The 18,237-nt window shown below is 40.9% G+C and overlaps 1 protein-coding gene and 1 long non-coding RNA gene across 3 annotated transcripts in view; one reads left to right on the top strand and one right to left on the bottom strand.

Annotated features, from left to right (window-relative positions):
- Window positions 1-18,237, top strand: part of LOC138813945 (cell division cycle protein 16 homolog) — a 35,442-nt gene that overhangs the window by 373 nt on the left and 16,832 nt on the right. The window contains exons 2-14 of one of the 2 annotated variants that reach the window (XM_070002552.1): window positions 1,774-1,828; window positions 1,916-2,013; window positions 3,458-3,496; window positions 4,194-4,334; window positions 6,726-6,885; window positions 8,006-8,097; window positions 9,077-9,210; window positions 10,383-10,462; window positions 12,494-12,543; window positions 13,593-13,666; window positions 14,779-14,904; window positions 15,583-15,735; window positions 17,358-17,421. In XM_070002552.1, coding sequence (XP_069858653.1) covers window positions 1,774-1,828; window positions 1,916-2,013; window positions 3,458-3,496; window positions 4,194-4,334; window positions 6,726-6,885; window positions 8,006-8,097; window positions 9,077-9,210; window positions 10,383-10,462; window positions 12,494-12,543; window positions 13,593-13,666; window positions 14,779-14,904; window positions 15,583-15,735; window positions 17,358-17,421 — 1,266 coding nt within the window. The remainder of the gene's footprint in view (window positions 1-1,773; window positions 1,829-1,915; window positions 2,014-3,457; window positions 3,497-4,193; window positions 4,335-6,725; window positions 6,886-8,005; window positions 8,098-9,076; window positions 9,211-10,382; window positions 10,463-12,493; window positions 12,544-13,592; window positions 13,667-14,778; window positions 14,905-15,582; window positions 15,736-17,357; window positions 17,422-18,237) is intronic. The other variant, XM_070002553.1, reaches the window with a different exon arrangement.
- Window positions 868-4,495, bottom strand: LOC138813946 (uncharacterized). Its single transcript, XR_011367879.1, has 3 exons — window positions 4,406-4,495; window positions 1,089-1,229; window positions 868-965 (listed from the first exon to the last, which is right to left on the bottom strand). It is a non-coding gene; the product is annotated as an uncharacterized lncRNA (long non-coding RNA).

The following is an 18,237-nucleotide window of genomic DNA, read 5'->3' as shown; positions in this document are numbered from 1 at the left end:
GGGGACGTGGGGTGCGAGTCAGCATGGGGGGCCAAGGACTTGGGGTTCCGGGGATGTGGGGTGCGGGTCAGCGTGGGGGGCCAGGGGCTTGGGGATCCGGAGATGTGGGGTGCGGGTCAGTGTAGGGGGCCAGGGACTTGGGGGTCCTGGGACGTCGGGTGCGGGTCAGTGTGGGGGCCAGGGACTTGGGGGTCCGGGACGTGGGGTGCGGGTCAGCGTGGGGTTCGGGGACATGGAGTGCGGGTCAGTGTGGGGGCCCGGGGATTTGCTGGACGGGGCCGGGTGGGGGCCCCGGAGACTTTGGGACGGTTCAGGGAGGGGACGGGGGGGGGGAGACGGGGTGGGTGGGCGGCCCGGGGGTGTACGGGAGGGGGTGGCATGTCCAGGAACGCCGGAGAGAGCTGGGGGCCGGGGCCTCACGGGGGACCTGGAGACTGCGGAGGAGGGGGGCGGGGCCGGGGACCGCGGGGGCCGGGGCCTCACGGAGGATCCGGGAATGTGCGGGGGGCCGGGGCCTCACAGGGGACCTGGGACTGCGGGGGGTGGGGGGAAGCCGGGGACTGCGGGGCCTCACGGAGGACTCGGGGATGTGCGGGGGGCGGGGACCGCGGGGGCTGGGGCCTCACTGGGGACCTGGGGATGGACAGGGGGCTGGGGCCTCACAGGGAGGCGGGCAGGGGATGGGCGGGGGACCGGGGCCTCACTGGGGACTCAGGGATGTGCGGGAGGGGGGTGGCAGGTCCAGGCGCACAGGCGAGCCCGGACTGCTCCCTCTGGTGGGCCCCACGGAGGCCCCGTTGGGGAGCAGCGCTGGCTGCAGCCTTGGAATCTGCCTGGACGAACGCTTCCAAGAGATGAGGCTGTGGCTTTTATTAGCCAAATGGAGAGAATGAACTTGTCGGTACTCTGGGAGGACAGCAAGGAGGACTTCAGACAGTCACCACGGTCCAGTGTGATCCCATTTTCTCCAGTCATTGAGAGTTAGATAGAGTAGGGAGGGGAATACACAAAACAAAATGACAGATATTGAAATCGATGCCAGGTGACGTGACCAGGTGTTTGCAGCACTCTGGTTCGAGGGTACTCACCAGAAGGCGCTTCACTGTTAGTTCTGAGTCTTTCTTTGGCACTAAGCTGTGGAGAGACATCATGAGCTTGTTTGCCACCATCCTGGCACTTACTTGCTCTGAACGGATTTATGTGCAGTTCATCTGTGTGTCAGCCCTGTTCTGGGAAACGAGACAGAACTCATAGAAAGAACCCAATGTATGAACCCCAGACTGACACTGTCTGAGACCAACTTAAGAGTGACTTTCATTGTCATCTGCCTTTTTGTTGAAGTGGCTAGAGTAGGTAGCTTTCCCCTGGTCAGTGACAGTTAATAGTTATGTACATTTTTGAGTGTTATGGAAGTTACAAGGAAGGTATTTGTTCTCCTATTAAGCAGATCTACATTGGCATGTATTAACAACTTATTGAAGGTGTCATATAAATGCCAGCACAGGAAGTGCTAATGATTAGAATTGCAAAATACTGCAAAATAATTTAAATTATCCATTGTTCAAACCCCACAACTTATCCCTAAAAAAACTGTCTTCAAGAGTGGTACATATAAAGATCTTAGTAATTTTTTATCCTTGTGCTAAAACTTACCCAGCTGAGCTGTAAGATAAAAGATGATTAATAGACCCCCTATTACACAAGAGGACTTATAAGGAAATGTGAAAACAAAGGCAATTACCCCTTCTTTTTTTTTTTTTTTTTTTGATACAGCAACAGTATCAAAGTGCTCTTTTTTGGGCAGACAAAGTAGCTTCGCTCTCTCATGGTGAGTGACAAATAATTTTTTTCCTAATCTTTAAAAATCTTTATTTCAATTTACACCTTTGACCACCTGTATAATTTTACCCTTTAGAGGAGCCCCAGGATGTTTATTGGTTGGCTCAGTGTCTCTACCTAACAGCGCAATATCACAGAGCAGCCCATGCACTTCGGTCTCGAAAATTAGACAAAGTAAGTACGGTAATTGTGTAAACTTAAGGGCATTCAATGTTGTGTGAAGAAAAAAAGTCATTAGGTTGGTATTTTAGTTGTGTGTCCTATTTATGTCAGGTTTTAAACAATTCAATTTGGGGGGGCTGGAAAGGTGGTTCAGTGGTAGAATGCTTGCCTTGCATGCATGAAGCCCTGGGTTTGATTCCTCAGCACCACATAAACAGAAAAAAGCCGCAAGTGGTGCTGGGGCTCAAATGGTAGAACACTAGCCTTGAGCTGAAGAGCTGAAGGACACATCTAGGCTCAGAGTTCAGGTACCACAACCAACAAAAAAAAAAAAAATTCAATTTTTCTTGAATGTGAAGAGAAATTTCTTTCTTTCTTTCTTTCTTTCTTTTTTTTTTGGCTGAATCTGGGGGTTGAACTCAGGGCCTGGGTGCTCTCCCTGAGCTTTTTTTTTGCTCAAGGCTAGCATTCTACCACTTGATCCACAGCGCCACTTCTGGCTTTTTCTGGGTAGTTTATTGTAGATAAGAGTCCCACAGACTTTCCTACCTAAGCTGGCTTTAAACCTCAGATCAGGATTATAGGCAGGAGCCACTGGTGCCCAGCTGGGAAAATTTCTTTCTTATTCCTAATCTTAGTCATTTTTTTTCCTTCACTTTCTCCATCCCATCTTGTTACTAAGTTGTGGAAATTTTTTTTCTGTTGTTAGTATTTGTTTACTTGTTTCGAGATCAGATCTCATTACCTTGCATAGGATAGTCATGACCTCTGGGGCTTAAGAGATCCGGTCTGCCTCAGCTTCCTGAATAGCTGGGATTATAGGTGCCCACAACCATACCTGACTTGAAGATTCTGTGTAGCTCCAAAATTTTGGCCATTCTTTTACATTCCTTACGACTAATGCAAGCCAGGCCTTCAATCTGTCTTTTCTGTTAGAGCCTATCTCCTTGCTTCCTCTTCTCCAGTAATTTTTTCTTACTAACTTATACCCAGTTCCATCTTATTAACTATCAAAGGACTAGTTTCCTAAAACAGTTTTGATTATATCTGTAAAATTATTCAGTGATTTAATTCTCCCTACAGGGTAATAGACACCTGAGGCCCACACTGCCATTGATAGATACAGCACACGTTTCTAGTCATGTTGCACTCTAATTCCTGGACATGCAGCAAGTATTTTCACTGCAATGTCTGTCCACCTCTGCACTGATCTCCTGCAGATGCTTCCTTCAGCTGGCTAGTATACTGCTTATGCTCTTCTTTCATGATGTGTTGTGCTGTTTGTGTCTCCCCTTGCTGTGACTTGAGGCAGGTTCTTACTCCTTTTTGAATCCTTGATGTTTGGTAAACAGTAAGTTCATGAGAATATGGACTAAAAAGAGTAGGATTTTATAGTTTTCTTATAAAGTAAAAGTACATATTATACTAACTACTTTTTAAATAACCTCTTTCTTAGTTGTATGAAGCTTGTCGTTACCTTGCAGCTAGATGCCATGTAAGTATAATACTCAATTTTCTTTTTATTTGGCTTATGTTAGATTAACCAAACCTTGTGAATCCCTCATGTCTATGACAGGTTCTTTAGTATCATTTTGCTCTAAAAAAAATCAATTCTTACCAGGCGCTGGTAGCTCATGACTGTAAGCCTAGCTACTCAGGAGGCTGAGATCTGAGGATCACAGTTCAAAGCCAGCCTGGGCCTTAAAAACCAGAAGTGGCTCTGTGGCTCAAGTGATAGAGTGCCAGCCTTGAGCTGAAGAGCTGAGGGGACAGCGCACAGGCCCATAGTTTAAGCCACAGGACCGACAAAAAAAAAAAAAAAATCAATTCTTCTGATGTGCAGAAAGTTGTACCTTAGATACATAAATTGGCTGTAATTGTAATTGTCACTCTATTTTTTGGTCAGGTCATGGGGCCTGAACTCTGGGCCTGGGCGCTGTCCCTCAGCTCTTCAAGGCTAGCACTCTACCTCTTGAGCCACAGCACCACTTCTGGTTATCTGAGTGATTTATTGGAGATAAGAGTCTCATGGACTTTCTGTCCCGGGCTGGCTTTGAACTGAGATCCTTAGATCTCAGCCTCCTGAGTAGCTAGGATTATAGGCATGAGCCACTGACGCCTGGCTAATTGTTACCTTTTTAAAATCTATAAGTCACAGGTAATGGATGCTATTTCTGTTTTCTTCTATGTAGTATGCTGCAAAAGAACACCAGCAGGCTCTTGATATTCTTGATATGGAGGAACCAATTAACAAAAGACTCTTTGAGAAATACTTGAAGGATGAAAGTGGCTTGAAAGACCCCTCCAATGACTGGGAAATGTCACCATCCTCAGTGAGTAATGTTCGTTTGCCTCAGTAATTCAGCAGTGGGAAATGACAAGATACATAGCAAAGACAAATTACCTTCTGTGTGTATGTTCATTAAAATAGTTATGGTTGCCATCTTATTCATCTTTCTCTCCAAGAACCCAACTGAGACATTTCTAAGTATGCATAGGTTGTAACCTCTAAAGCTAACCTCTGAAACTGCATCACAATAGGCTGATCCATGACCTTGTTTCCCAGGTTCCATGTCCCACAGATGGAACCATCTTTCTTTTTTTCTGTGTTCCTGTAGTGTTTAGACCTACCCAAAGAAACTTTGGTTAGCTTAAATTGTTTCTGGGAAATGGTCTGGTGTTACTGTTTACTAGATAGTGCATTGTTGTGTTATTTAAATGACTATACTTCATATCTCCATGAAACTGCATTTGTGTGTGTGTGTGTGTGTGTGTGTATTGTGTGTATGTAACTTTATGGATTCTAAGTGTTCCTTTCCTTCCTTCTTTCCTTCTTATTATCAATTAACTTACATACCTAAGATACACATTAATTTTTCTATTAAATGCATATTAAGTTGGGAGCTGATGGTTCACATCAGTAGTCCTAGCTACTCAGGAGACTTGAGATTGGAAAGATAGCAGGAAAATCCTTGAGACTCCATTTCCAAAATAATCAGAAAAACCTGGACTGGACACATGGCTGAAGTGAGAGTATAAGCGGAGCAAGCAAGCACGGCCCTGAGTTTAAACCCCAGTGCTGGTCAAAAAAGAAAAACAAAAATGCATCTGTGGGGAGTTTTGGTATTATTTTTTTGGACCTTTTATCCATTAACTCCATGCTATGAGATGACATAATTTACTTATTTTGCCTTGTTTGTGAAATTACTAAGATTCTCATAATGTCCATTAATATATTTTATTCTGTGTGTGTGTGTGTAAGAGAGAGAGGGAGAGAGAGACAGAGACAGATGGAGAATTGAAGTCAGGGCCTTGTAGTTATTACAAATTCTCCATTACTTGAGCCATCACCTGTCATCCTGATTTTCAGGTAAGATCTCTTTTTCCCAGACTGGCCTCCCAACTGCAATCCTCCTCCTTTGTCTTGAATACATGAGACTACAGGCATTTGCCACACACTTGGCTCATTTTTGAGATAGGCTTTCACATAATTTTTCTCTGATTGGTTTTGCTTCCTAGTAGCTGGGATTTTAGGTATGCCCCACCAAGTCTTGCCAAGTTTGAAATTTTCAATTTATGAATTTTCCTTGTTTCTGTCTTAGTTTTAGCTGCCCACCCTTGAATCATCTTTGGACTTCGTTCTGGTTTCCTGAGGTTTGGGGGCTGGAATGTGTGTTGGACCCTATGTCCTGTTAGTGGTGATAGTTGGCCAGTAAGAGGTACTCAAGTTCCTGTCCTATAAGCAAGATTTAATTCCCATTTTACAAGTGAGAAAAGGAGACTGAAGCTAAAACAGATTAAATCATCCAGAGTCACACATAAGCCTCAGGGCTGGAATTAAATTTCGGGTGTTGGGTACTAGCAGACCTTGACTCTGACCCGTGACTTAAGGCTGACTCAGACTCACTGCCAGTCTCTGTCATTGTGTTTCCTGTTATACACTCTCTTACATTTGATTTTACATAACGTGTCCTCTTGTCTCATAAGGCATTACCCTGTTGTGGGCAAAATAATTAATGAACCTAGGTGCCATTGACTTGTATACTTTCTGGAAAAGAGTGGTCAGAGTTCATTAAGAAACTTCTGCTTAGTGGGTGCTGGTGGCTCATGCCTGTAATCCTAGCTACTCAGGAGGCTGAGATCTGAGGTTGAGGTTCAAAGCCACCCTGGGCAGGAAAGTCCTTGATACTCTCATCCCTAATTAACCACCAGAAAACTAGAAATGGCACTGTGGCTCAAGTGGTAAAGCACTCGCCTTGAAGAGCTGAGGGACAGCACCCAGGCCCAGAGTTCAAACCCCATAACTGACCAAAAAAAAAAAAAAAAAAAAGGGAACTTCTGCTTTACTTTTGTGTCTCTGTTAATTTATACTAAGCTTAGTTTAATAATAGTTTTATGCATACTAAAATAGTTTAATAGTAAAAAAATTCATTTTAATAATATATAGCTTTTTTTTTTTTTTTTTTTTTTGGGTCCGGTCGTGGGGCCTGAACTCTGGGCCTGGGTGCTGTCCCTCAGCTCTTTAGCTCAAGGCTAGCGCTCTATACCACTTGAGCCACAGCGCCACTTCCAGCTTTTTTCTTATGTGGTGCTGAGGAATTGAACCCAGGGCCTCAGGCTTGCAAGGCAAGTGCTCTACCACTGAGCCACCTTCCCAGCCCAATATATAGCTTTTAATCAAAAATTTGTTTTGACATTATATATGGCTCTCATTTTTCCAACAGATAAAGAGTTCCATTTGTCTTCTGCGAGGGAAGATATATGATGCTCTAGATAACCGAACCCTAGCTACCTACAGTTATAAAGAAGCTTTGAAGCTTGATGTCTACTGTTTTGAAGCATTTGATCTTTTAACATCACACCACATGTTAACAGCACAAGAAGGTATTTTTACATTAGCATAATTAATATTATTTGTTTTCCTGTGGAATATGTATAATCAAAAGCAGGCTATCTACAGATTTAAATAGAATTTACTTTCTATTTCTTTTCTTTTTTTTGGCCAGTCTTGGGGCTCAAACTCTGGGCCTACCTTACTGTCTTTGAGTTCTGTTTTGCACAAGGCTAGTGCTTTATCACTTGAGCCTCAGTGATACTTCGGGCTTTTTCTGTGATTAATTGCAGATAAAGAGTCTCATAAGACTTTCCTGCCCAGGCTGTCTTGGAACTGCAGTCCTGAGATCTCAGCGGCCTGAGTAGCTAGGATTGCAACTAACCTCAGTGTTTTCAAATGTGAAACAATGTTGCAAAATATAAATTGTGTTGTGCCTTTTGCTCTCATAATCTTTAGGAATTGTGATTTCATGAAATTATCTCTGAGCTATGATTTAAACATCTGAGTCAGGGTTCAATCTGACTATACTTTTAAGTCCCCAAGGACTCAAAGTCTAGAACCCAACTTGAGATTGGTTCTGCCAGAATCTCAGGAAGCAGGACTCTAATAACAAATGATTGAAAGCCCCCAAATGATTCTCATATACAATAAGAACTAAGTGTCACTGACTACTAGGTATGGTAGTAGCAAGGTGAAGTGGGTTATCAAGAGAATAGCAGGAACTGGGCTTGTTGAATGATACTCAAAACTATTTTAACCTCCTGTAGTAGTTCTGGACCACGTGGTTATTGTCAGTATCTGGAGACTTTGGTTGTCGTAACTTTAGGGTGGAAAAGAAGGATGGGAAGTTGCTGCTTTCATATAGCAGGTAGAGGTAGAAGGTACTCCTAAACACTGCTGTATGCCCAGGACACTCCAGCCTATACAGCATTGGTGCATACATCATCAGTGTTGAGGACCATGGTTTTCAGTATGGCTGATGACAGGGACCTGGAAGTTTTTCTTGACTCAATCCTCCCACTGGTAGCCACAGTATCGGCTTTTCCTAGTTCATTTTCATGTCTTATTTCCTTTTGAATAGATTTGTTTTGACCAAGATCTATTAAAGAAGTATTTTCAGTTGCTGGTTTTCCTCATAAGTAAGACTTTTCTTTTCTCACCATTTTTAAGAAAAAGAACTTCTTGAGTCACTTCCTCTTAGCAAGCTTTGTACTGAAGAACAGGAATTACTACGATTTCTATTTGAGAACAAGCTTAAAAAGGTAAGGAGAAACTATTTTCTTATGTAAATATTTCTTCCATTAAATTTGGTCCTTATTTGTTTATTAGATTGGGTTTGGGGTTTTTATTTTTTTTAACTTAATGAGGATCGAACTCAGTGGCTTTTTTCTTGTTAGACAGGCTTTCTACCACTTGAGCCATGGCTCCAGCCCCCTTTTACCTTTGTTTTCTTGTTTTCTGTTTTTTGTTTTAGACACTAGACTTTTTATTCTACATACCTAAGGATTTCAGCCTAAGGTGGGTCAACAAATAGTTCTGAAACTATAGATCTTTAATTTACCTACCCTGGCTGGTAGATTATGTCCTAGAGGTACCTTGGTTATTTTCAAGGTAGAGTCTCACCATATGTCCGGCTTGGTCAGAGCTATAATCCTCCTACTTAGGGTATTTCCTGTGGCTCTGAGGATAACAAGTACACACTAATGTGCCAGTTATTGTGCTTCCTCTGTAGCTGGAATACCAGATATTTGCCAGCAGGCCCTGCCATTGATGAGGTCTTATAAACATTTATGGTTGGGCTGGCCTTGAACACAATCTGCCTCCTGAGTAACTAGGATAACAGTTTGAGTCACTGAGCCCAGCTTACTGAGTTAAAAACAAAATAATTTAGAAGGTTTGCAAAAATATATTACTTAAAATTTATGGTAAGATTCCTAAAAAGGTTCCCAAGAACTCCTAATGCTAAAAAGTTTATTCTTAGATAAGCAGGTTGACATTGCATGAAAATGAGGGTTTTGCTTTGTGTTTTATATGCATCCTTCTTGTGAAAGAACTTCCCGCTTTGGAATTTTGTGATGAAATTGAAATGACAGTTAAATTTGAAAAGAGTACTGATGGAATTGGAAGTAAAGCAAGTTTTCAGGGACTTACATATGTCCTATGAGCTCCTGAGACTTGGTATACATTGAATCTACCTTTTGATTTGCCCATTGAGTTTATGTTTAAATTTTTCTGTTTCAGTATAATAAGCCTAGTGAAACTGTCATCCCTGAGTCTGTAAATGGCTTGCAAGAAAATCTGGATATGGTAGTGTCCTTAGCTGAGAGACACTATTATAATTGTGATTTTAAGATGTGCTACAAACTTACTTCTGCGTAAGTATAATCATTGTTTTTTGTGTAGTCAGGTCAAACCTGTGAGATTCATGGATATATTCTCTGAGTAATCTTTAGCTGGTGATAGTTTAAGTTACTTTTACCATTGACAGATCATCAGACTAGTCAGCTATATTAGGCAGTTTACAGACACATGTACTCACATATATGGGGTTACTGATTTGAGAGGGATATATATTCCTCTTCCCAGTCGAGATAATTTTGAGAATTTGAAAATACTGTTTTGGCACTATTTTATAAAATTCAGCATTTATTTTATTGATTGATCCGTTTGTGTGTATGCGTCGATATTGGGCCTTGAACTCAAGGCCTTGTGTTCTTGTTCAGCTTTTTTGCTTATGGCTGGTACTTTACCATTTGAACCACATCTGTCACTTCCAGTTTTTTCTGATCAACTGAAGCTACAAATATCTTGCATTTGTTTACCTAGCCTGGCTTCAGACCACACTTCTCAGATCTCAGCCTCCCGAGTAGTCAGGACTATAGATGTAAGTCACTGGCACTTGGCAAAATTTATCTTTTTTTTTTGAGGTCCGGTCGTGGGGCCTAAACTCTGGGCCTACACACTGTCCCTCAGCTCTTCAGCTCAAGGCTAGTGCTCTACCACTTGAGCCACAGCGCCACTTCCGGCTTTTTTCTTTTTGCATATGTGGTGCTAAGGAATCGAACCCAGCGCCTCATGCATGCAAGGCAAGCGTTCTACCACTGAGCCACCTTCCCAGCCCCATAATTTATCATTTTTTAATGTGGAAAATAATATAGTCCTGGGGACTCTGGATGCTTGGCCTGGCATACCCATTAGTATCTTCTGGATACTTCATCAAAGTATGGTGCGGGGGTGGGGGGGATAGGGGGTGGAAGAGAGTCTTGGTCATTAAAAATGTTTGAAATCACAAAAATTTAACAGGCAAGTACTTAATGACCTATTTAATATTTTATCCTTTTAAATAGGCTATTTTATGTATTATGTACTTAAAGTTGTTACAAAAAAAACCTAGTGCTTACTTTTTATTCCTTCCAAATAAGCAAATTTCCTCATCCTTTATTTTGTTGTTTTTTAACTGAAAGTAGTTATAGTGTGTGTATAGCTGGCTATCATGTGTGTTATCTTCTGTTGCTTTTAGGTGGTAATGTGTTGCTTTCATTTTCAGTGTAATGGAAAAAGATCCTTTCCATGCAAATTGTTTGCCTGTACATATAGGGACCCTTGTGGAATTGAATAAGGCAAATGGTAAGAATTTCTTATAAAACAATTTATAAGACAAAAAGAAAATTCCATAACTTTTGTTATAGTAATTCTGAAACTTTGTTCCATAAGTCCTAGATAGGACTTGAAATTGCAGTTAACAGATGATAGAGCTCTATATTGCAAGTAACAGCTAGGGAAGGAAAGTTTCATCAAAGAACCAGCAACCTATATTTCCCGACAGATCATATTTCTGTAGCCCTGCTTCCTGTTTCCTTTTCTTAAATGTAATTTGTAGATCAAAGTGTGTGAGCTTTAGCGGGGTGCCGGTGGCGCACACCTATGATCCTAGCTACTCAGGAAGCTGAGATCTGAGGATCACTGTTCAAAGCCAGACCAGGCAAGGAAGTCCATGAGACTCTTATCTCCAGTAAAACACCAGAAAACTGGAAGTGGCACTATGGTTCAAGTGGTAGAGCACTAGCCTTGAGTTGAAGAGCTGAGGCCAAGTTCAAGCCCCATGACCTATAAAAAAAAAAAGAAAATAGAAAAAGGATGTGAACTTGAGTGACTGTCAGTTTTTAACCTACCCCTCTACCCATTTGTAAATCCCTTAGGAAAGTGGATATAACAGATGTCACACTATTTGGAGATTTTTGAGGCAACAGTTTGATGATATTGTTGTTTTGTGCCAGCTTTCGGGCTTGAACTCAAGGCCTGGGCACTGTCCCTGAGCTTTTTTGTTCAAAGCTAGCACACTACCACTTGGAACAACAACTGCATTTCCAGCTATTTGGTAGTTAATTGGAGTAAGGGTCTCACTGAGTTTCCTGCCTAGATTGGCTTTTTGTTGTTGTTGGTCAGTTGTGGGGCTTGAACTCTGGGCCTGGGCCCTGTCCCTCAGCTCTTCAACTAAAGGCAAGTGCTCTACCACTTGAGCCACAGTTCCCCTTCCTGTTTTCTGAGTGGTTTATTGGAGATAAGAGTCTCTTGGACTTTCCTGCCTGAGCTGGCTTTGAACTGTGATCCTCACATATCAGCCTTCTGAGTAGGATTACTGATGTGAGCCACTGTCAGCTTTCTGGATTGGCTTTGAACCATGATCCTCATATTTCAGCCTTCTGAGAAGCCAGGATTACATACATGAGCCACTGGTGCCTAGTTAGAACAGATTTTTTAAAGAAATACTGCTCCACATCTTAACATTTCATAACATTTAGTTGTATCCTTCAATCTTTAAAAACCTGAACAGTAAGTTCTGTCATGGAGGGGAGAAAATCCAAGTACCCCAACTCCAGATTCCTGCTTCTCCCTGGTCTGAATCACCAGCATTGGGACTCTTAGAAGATTGGTGGAAATGTAGACTCTCCACTGAATCCAGTGTCTATATGTAGGACATGTGCTCATGAAATGCTAGAGCTTACATATTTCCTTTTTATTTTTTATTTTATTTTTTATGTGGTACTGAGGAATTGAACCCAGGGCCTCATGCATGCTAGGCAAGCACTCTACCACTAAGCCACATTCCTAGCCCTTTACATACTGCTTAAGAAGAAATAATCTCACTCGCTTGATAAACTGGAAGTACTTTGGCTAGTTTGGTAGTGAGTGACTAAAAAGCTACATTCCTAGCCCTTTACATATGCTTAAGAAGAAATAAATCTTCTTGATAAACTAGAAGTACTTTGGCTAGTTTGGTAGTGAGTGACTAAAATGCTTTAGTCCTTGCCTGTGGCATAAGAGACACGAAATTTATAGATTGGTACTTAGCAAGAACATTTGTTGTACCTTAAGTACTCCGTTGGGGTCATTTCTTCCCATGTGGCCTACCACATGCCTTTCATTCAGTTTTCTAGTTACTCACAAAATGCTTAGAGCCACTATTAGTCTAGGGAGAAGTGTCTGCCAGGTAAGATTTCTTTATTTCATGAAGTAAATGAGTTTTGTACCTAGAAGGGAGAGAATGTATTGGATTATTGCCGTGAGAAAAATTTTGCTTGATTGATTAGAGTTATAACTAGCTCAGACTTTAAATGGCATTTGATATGAATGTTTTTTCTTTTTTCCCTAATACAGAACTTTTCTATCTTTCTCACAAACTGGTGGATTTATATCCTAGTAATCCTGTAAGTAATAAAATCTTTTTTCTTAGGTGAACTTTAAGAAAAGCCTTAGTGTTTAGACAGTTTATGTTTAAGTTCAAGCAAATAAGATTTTATTTGAGGGGCTGGGAAGGTGGCTCAGTGGTAGAGTGCTTGCCTTGCATGCATGAGGCCCTGGGTTCGATTCCTCAGCACCACATAAGAAGAAAAAAGCCAGAAGTGGTGCTGTGGCTCAAGTGGTAGGGCACTAGCCTTGAGCTGAAGAGCTGAGGGACAGCGCCCAGGCCCAGAGTTCAGCCCCCACAACTGGCAAAAAAAAAAAAGAAAGATTTTATTTGAAAGTATTGGGGCAAAAATTTCCTAGTGCTTAAGATTATAGAGAACAGCATTTTTTTTCATTACATTATGATAGTTTTTTATTGTGCCAAAGTAATAATACAGACAAAATCTTTTTATGATTACAGATATTATTCATGCTTTTTATTTTAAAATACTTAATGTATAGAAATACAAAATTCTGAATAAAATTCTTACCATGACAGTCACATGCCAATCTCTCCTAAAGAATGTAATTATTGAGTAGGCTCTTGGGTGGCCTGTGTAAGACCCTATGAAATTGTACATTGACTGGACCAATGGGTTTTCCAAACTGCTAGATAAGAATGGACAACTCAGAATGGACAGGAAGATTGAGGACTATCTTTTCAAAGACAGAAGCTATGAAATGGGGTCTACATCTCAGACAAGACAACAGTCTGACCCTATCTCATCTAGAAACTAGTTTAAGAGAGCTAGCTGAGAATCAGAAACTGGGTACAGAGAGGGTCAAGCTGAGATCACAGGCAAGGTATACTTAGGAATCTTACCTTCTGTGGAAACCACCTTGAGAAAGAGCCAAGAAAGATTTATTTTTATTTTGGACCTTACTAGGTAGACTTTTTCAGAGAAAATTCTCTAATCTGAACTAAAATGTATACCTGGGAACACCTGGTCCATATAGTCTAAGCCTAGATTGTTAGAGATTCCATTCAAGGTTAAATATCTCTAGTGCTGATAAATACTCAATTTTTTAGGTGTCTTGGTTTGCAGTGGGATGTTACTATCTCATGGTTGGTCATAAAAATGAACATGCCAGAAGATATCTCAGGTATGAATTTACTTTTCTGCTTCTGTGGTGAAACTCTATGGAAGAGATGTCTTGCTTGTAAGTAGTAAATGCAGTAAGTAGTAAATAGTTGGAAAGTGTAAAAGAATAAATACTTTTAACAGATTCAGTTAAAGGTGCATTATCTATGTACCTGACTATAAATGAAAACAAGTAGTAGTAGAATATTGTTTTTGAAAGGTCCATTTACAGAGCTATTATTATTAACCTTTACCTTTGAGGACTTTTACTAATAGCTATTAAGTTACACCAGACTTAAGTCACTTGGTATGTCTGTTAAACAGAGTTTGTGACAGACTGATTCATTTTCTGTACAGAGATGTTGATTTTAGGTTGTCTTGCAAGTTAGGATGAGATTATAAACCTAAATTGTCCAGCATGGTTCCTAGCCTAGAATAAGCTTTCATCAGATGGCCACTGCTGGTATTACTGTTACTTCTGAGGTCACTCTGGATTCCTGGGCTAATAGTATTTGTAAGTTTTATGTAAAATGCTGATGGGTTTGGCCTAAGAGTTAAGACAATCCTTTTTCCTAAAATTTACTCATTGATTATTTTTCAGCATTTGAGGGTTTAAATTCAGGGCCTTCTCATGCGTGGTAGGCTGGTGTGATACCACTGAGCTTTACCAGTAGTCCTCTTCACTAAAATTTGTTAAAATTAGTTACTGTTTTAATTCAGATGCATAAATGTAAATGTCACATTAGTGTTCAATATTGGTAATTCATTAATCTATTAATGTCTTTGAGGTAATCTACTTATTTAAAATGAATAGTTTAAATATATCACTTGCCTGGGCCCAGAATTCAAGCCTCAGGACCAGCACCAAAAAATGAAAGAAAAAAAAAAAAAAGGAAAAGCAAAAAAGAAAGACAAAGACTGCTTTTTTAGACAGAAATAGCAACTCTTGTTTACATTTTGACTCTTCCTATGGAGCATATGGACCTAGGGGAATGTTGTGAATAAGTGTATACATCACAGCCCTGACATATTTGGCATTTGATTGTATTTAATGTATAGTGAACTTCTTTTGTAAAGTGTTTTTGTTTTTGTTTAAAAAATAAATATATCACTTGAATGAATGTTTTATTTCAGCAAAGCTACTACACTTGAGAAGACCTATGGGCCTGCCTGGATAGCCTATGGACATTCATTTGCTGTTGAGAGCGAGCATGACCAAGCAATGGCTGCTTACTTCACAGCAGCACAGCTGATGAAAGGGTACGATAGCAGAACAAACCGGTAAAACTCTGGAATGGAGACTTTTGCAAACAGAATGAGATGAAACTTCTGTTATAGCCATTGATACCATTTTGCCATTAAACAGAAACATGTTTTCTTAGCTACTAGCATGTGATTGTAAAATAAGTATTGAAATGGCAAGGTGCTAATGGTCATGCCTATAATCCTAACTACTCAGAGGGCTCAGATTTCAACCCCCTGAGGATCATTATTTGAAGCCAGCCTGGGCAGGAAAGTCCCTGAGACTTTTATCTCCAATAAACTACTCAGGAAAATGCTGTAAGTGGCACTGTGGCTCAAGTGGTAGAGCACAGTCCTTGAGTACAAAGAGGCTCAGGAACAGTGCCCAGGCCCTAAGTTCAAGCCCCAGAACCAGCAAAAGGAAAAGATTTAAGTGCTTATGGCTCATGCTTGTAATCCTAGCTACTTAGGAGGCTGAGATCTGAAGATCATGGTTCGAAGCCAGCCTGGGTAGCAATGTCTGACTTTTGTCTCCAGTTAACCACCAGAAAACGAGAAGTAGCTGTGGCTCAAAGTGGTAGAGTGCTAGCCTTGAGCAAAAGAGCTCAGGGACAGCACCTAGTCCCTGAGTTCAAGCCCATGACCCACAAAAAAAGGTTTTGGTGTCTAATATATAAATATTTCCAATGTTTTTAGGTGTCATTTGCCAATGCTGTATATTGGATTAGAATATGGTTTGACCAATAACTCCAAACTTGCTGAAAGATTCTTTGGCCAAGCTCTGAGCATCGCACCAGAAGACCCCTTTGTCATACATGAGGTCGGGGTAGTTGCATTTCAGAATGGCGAGTAAGTATTGGAAGGCCTTAGTCTTGGGAGTTCCAACTGGCTGGACTAAGTGATCAATGTATTTTTGCTTCTAGATGTACTTTTTTAGGAGACAGTGGTTGACAGTTAAGGAAAGAATGTAGAGGGCCTGGAAGGTGGCTCAGTGGTAGAGTGCTTGCCTTGCATTCATGAGGTCCTGGGTTTGATTCCTCAGCACCACATAAGCAGAAAAAGCTGGAAATGGTGCTGTGGCTCAAGTGGTAGAGCACTAGCCTTGAACTGAAGAGCTGAGGGACAGTGCCCAGGCCCAGAGTTCAGGCACCATGACTGGCAAAAAAAAAAAAAAAAGTAGAAACTTTCTATAGAAAAGCTTGGGTTTCTGTGTAATACCACATCCATATTTTGATTCTCCTTTGATCTGAGCTGCCATAAATTCTGGTGTCCACAGTATAGCCTGAAGGATCTCTACAGGATTCTTAGTCATGTGTGTCAGAGTTTGGTTTCACACATTTGAGACAGTCTTTCCATAATTTTTGAAACACAAATGTTTTCTGTTGTTATTAATTAACAAATCTAAAATGTTTAAAACGGCTCAATTTCTAGTTTCCCAGTTAGTTGAGGCTTTTCTGTAGCGTTGGCTATTTGTAGAATAAATGAATTTGTGTCATAATCTGCATAAGATTATATATAAATTTTAAAGCAGTAGAGCTTCAGAGTTGTTGGTGATGTTTCTCTTTTAAAAGTTGAATTACCGGGCTGGGAAGGTGGCTCAGTGGTAGAGCGCTTGACTTGCATGCTCGAGGCCCTGGGTTCAGTTCCTCAGCACCACATAAGCAACAAGAAAAAAGCCGGAAGTGGCTCTGTGGCTCAAGTGGTAGAGCGCTAGTCTTGAGCTGAAGAGCTGAGGGATAGTGCCCAAGCCCAGAGTTCAGGCCCCATGACTGGACCTCCCCTCCCAAAAAAAAAAAAAGTTGAATTTGTATTTGAAGCTTTTAAAATGAATACACATTTTAATTTAATACAATCCATTCCTAAAATTTATGAAAATTTACATACAACCCTAAACTACTAATTGAACCACTTTCAGTCTTCTGAAACACACAATGTGGGGAAAGACTGACATGCTAAAACTCAGTACTCAGCTGGTCTTGCTTAAGACCATGTTGAGTTCATACTCTAAAAAAGTGATCCTCTTTTGTGGTCTGTTTAATGCCAGGGTTTTCACATTTTTTTTGCCTTTTTTTGTGATTTTCTGTTTAAAATAATCCCCAAACTTGGTGCTGCCTGTGGTTGAAGCAAAAGAAGCCATGGTGTGCCTCACAGGAGAATTCATGCCTGAATGATAGTACTATTAGCCATGAATTCTGGGTTGTAGGCCAGTGTGAGTTGGGCAAGGTTAGCCATTTTGATCTGTTGATAAAATGTTGTTACCAGTGGTTTTCAGGAGCCTAAAGATGACAAATCATGAGAATTGAATGTGTTTCCCAAACTTGAGTTTATGATAATAATGCTGAAAGATTAACCATTGACTTAAATTTTAATTTGAATTGTTCATTTCCAGCAGTTTACCCCATTTCATAGGGGTACTCAAATATAAGTATACTTTCTAATTTTAACCTCCAACTTTTTCCTCTCTATTTTAGATGGAAAACTGCAGAAAAATGGTTTCTTGATGCCTTGGAAAAAATAAAAGCAATTGGGAATGAGGTATTCTTTTTAACAACTGCCTATGCACACACAAAATACACAGTCCTGAGCACAATTTACTATGGAATGAAGAAAATACAGACACCAGTCCTCTTCCTAGAAGAGAGAGTAGCCCAACATGTTATAACAAATAACTTGGTAATGTTAGGGTTGTCAGTTGAGTGTTTCAAGGGAAGAAGTTGAATATTTGTGTATGTGCTGGTTTGGGGGCTTGAATTTAAGACCTGGCGCACTCTCTCTCTCTTTGAGCTTTTTTCTTTTGCTAGTGCTAGGGCTTGAATTGAGAGCCTGTGCACTATCCCTGAGCTTCTTTGCTCAAGGCTAGCATTCTACCACTTGATCTACAGCGCACTTCTGACTTTTTCTACTTATGTGGTTCTGAGAAATTGAACCCATGACTTCATATATGCTAGGCTAGCACTTTACTACTAAGCCAAATTCCCAGCCACTGAGCTGCTGCTTCTTTTTGTTTTGTTTGTTTTTTAATGCTCAAGGCTAGCAGTCTACCTAACACTTGAGGCACAACTTCACTTCAGGCTTTTTGGAGTTAATTCCCTGCTCTGTGCTGGCTTGGAATACCTGCAGTCCTCAGATCTCAGTTTCCTGAATATCTGGGATTACAGGTATGAGCCACCAGCACCCAGTTCTGAAACAGGGTTTTTTCTTTTTCGGTTGTGGGGCTTGAACTCTGGGCCTGGGCTCTGTCCCTTAGCTCTTCAGCTTGAGGGTAGTGCTCAACCACTTGAGCCACAGTGCCACTTCCAGTTTTCTGGTGGTTTATTGGAGATAAGAGTCTCATGGACTTTCCTGTCCAGG

Source organism: Dipodomys merriami, unplaced genomic scaffold (assembly GCF_024711535.1).
Source record: "Dipodomys merriami isolate MVZ:Mamm:240054 unplaced genomic scaffold, mDipMer1.0.p SCAF_6, whole genome shotgun sequence".
Lineage (NCBI taxonomy): Eukaryota > Metazoa > Chordata > Mammalia > Rodentia > Heteromyidae > Dipodomys > Dipodomys merriami.
Note: the sequence above shows the minus strand (reverse complement) of the source record. Positions and strands in the feature narration are given on the sequence as shown.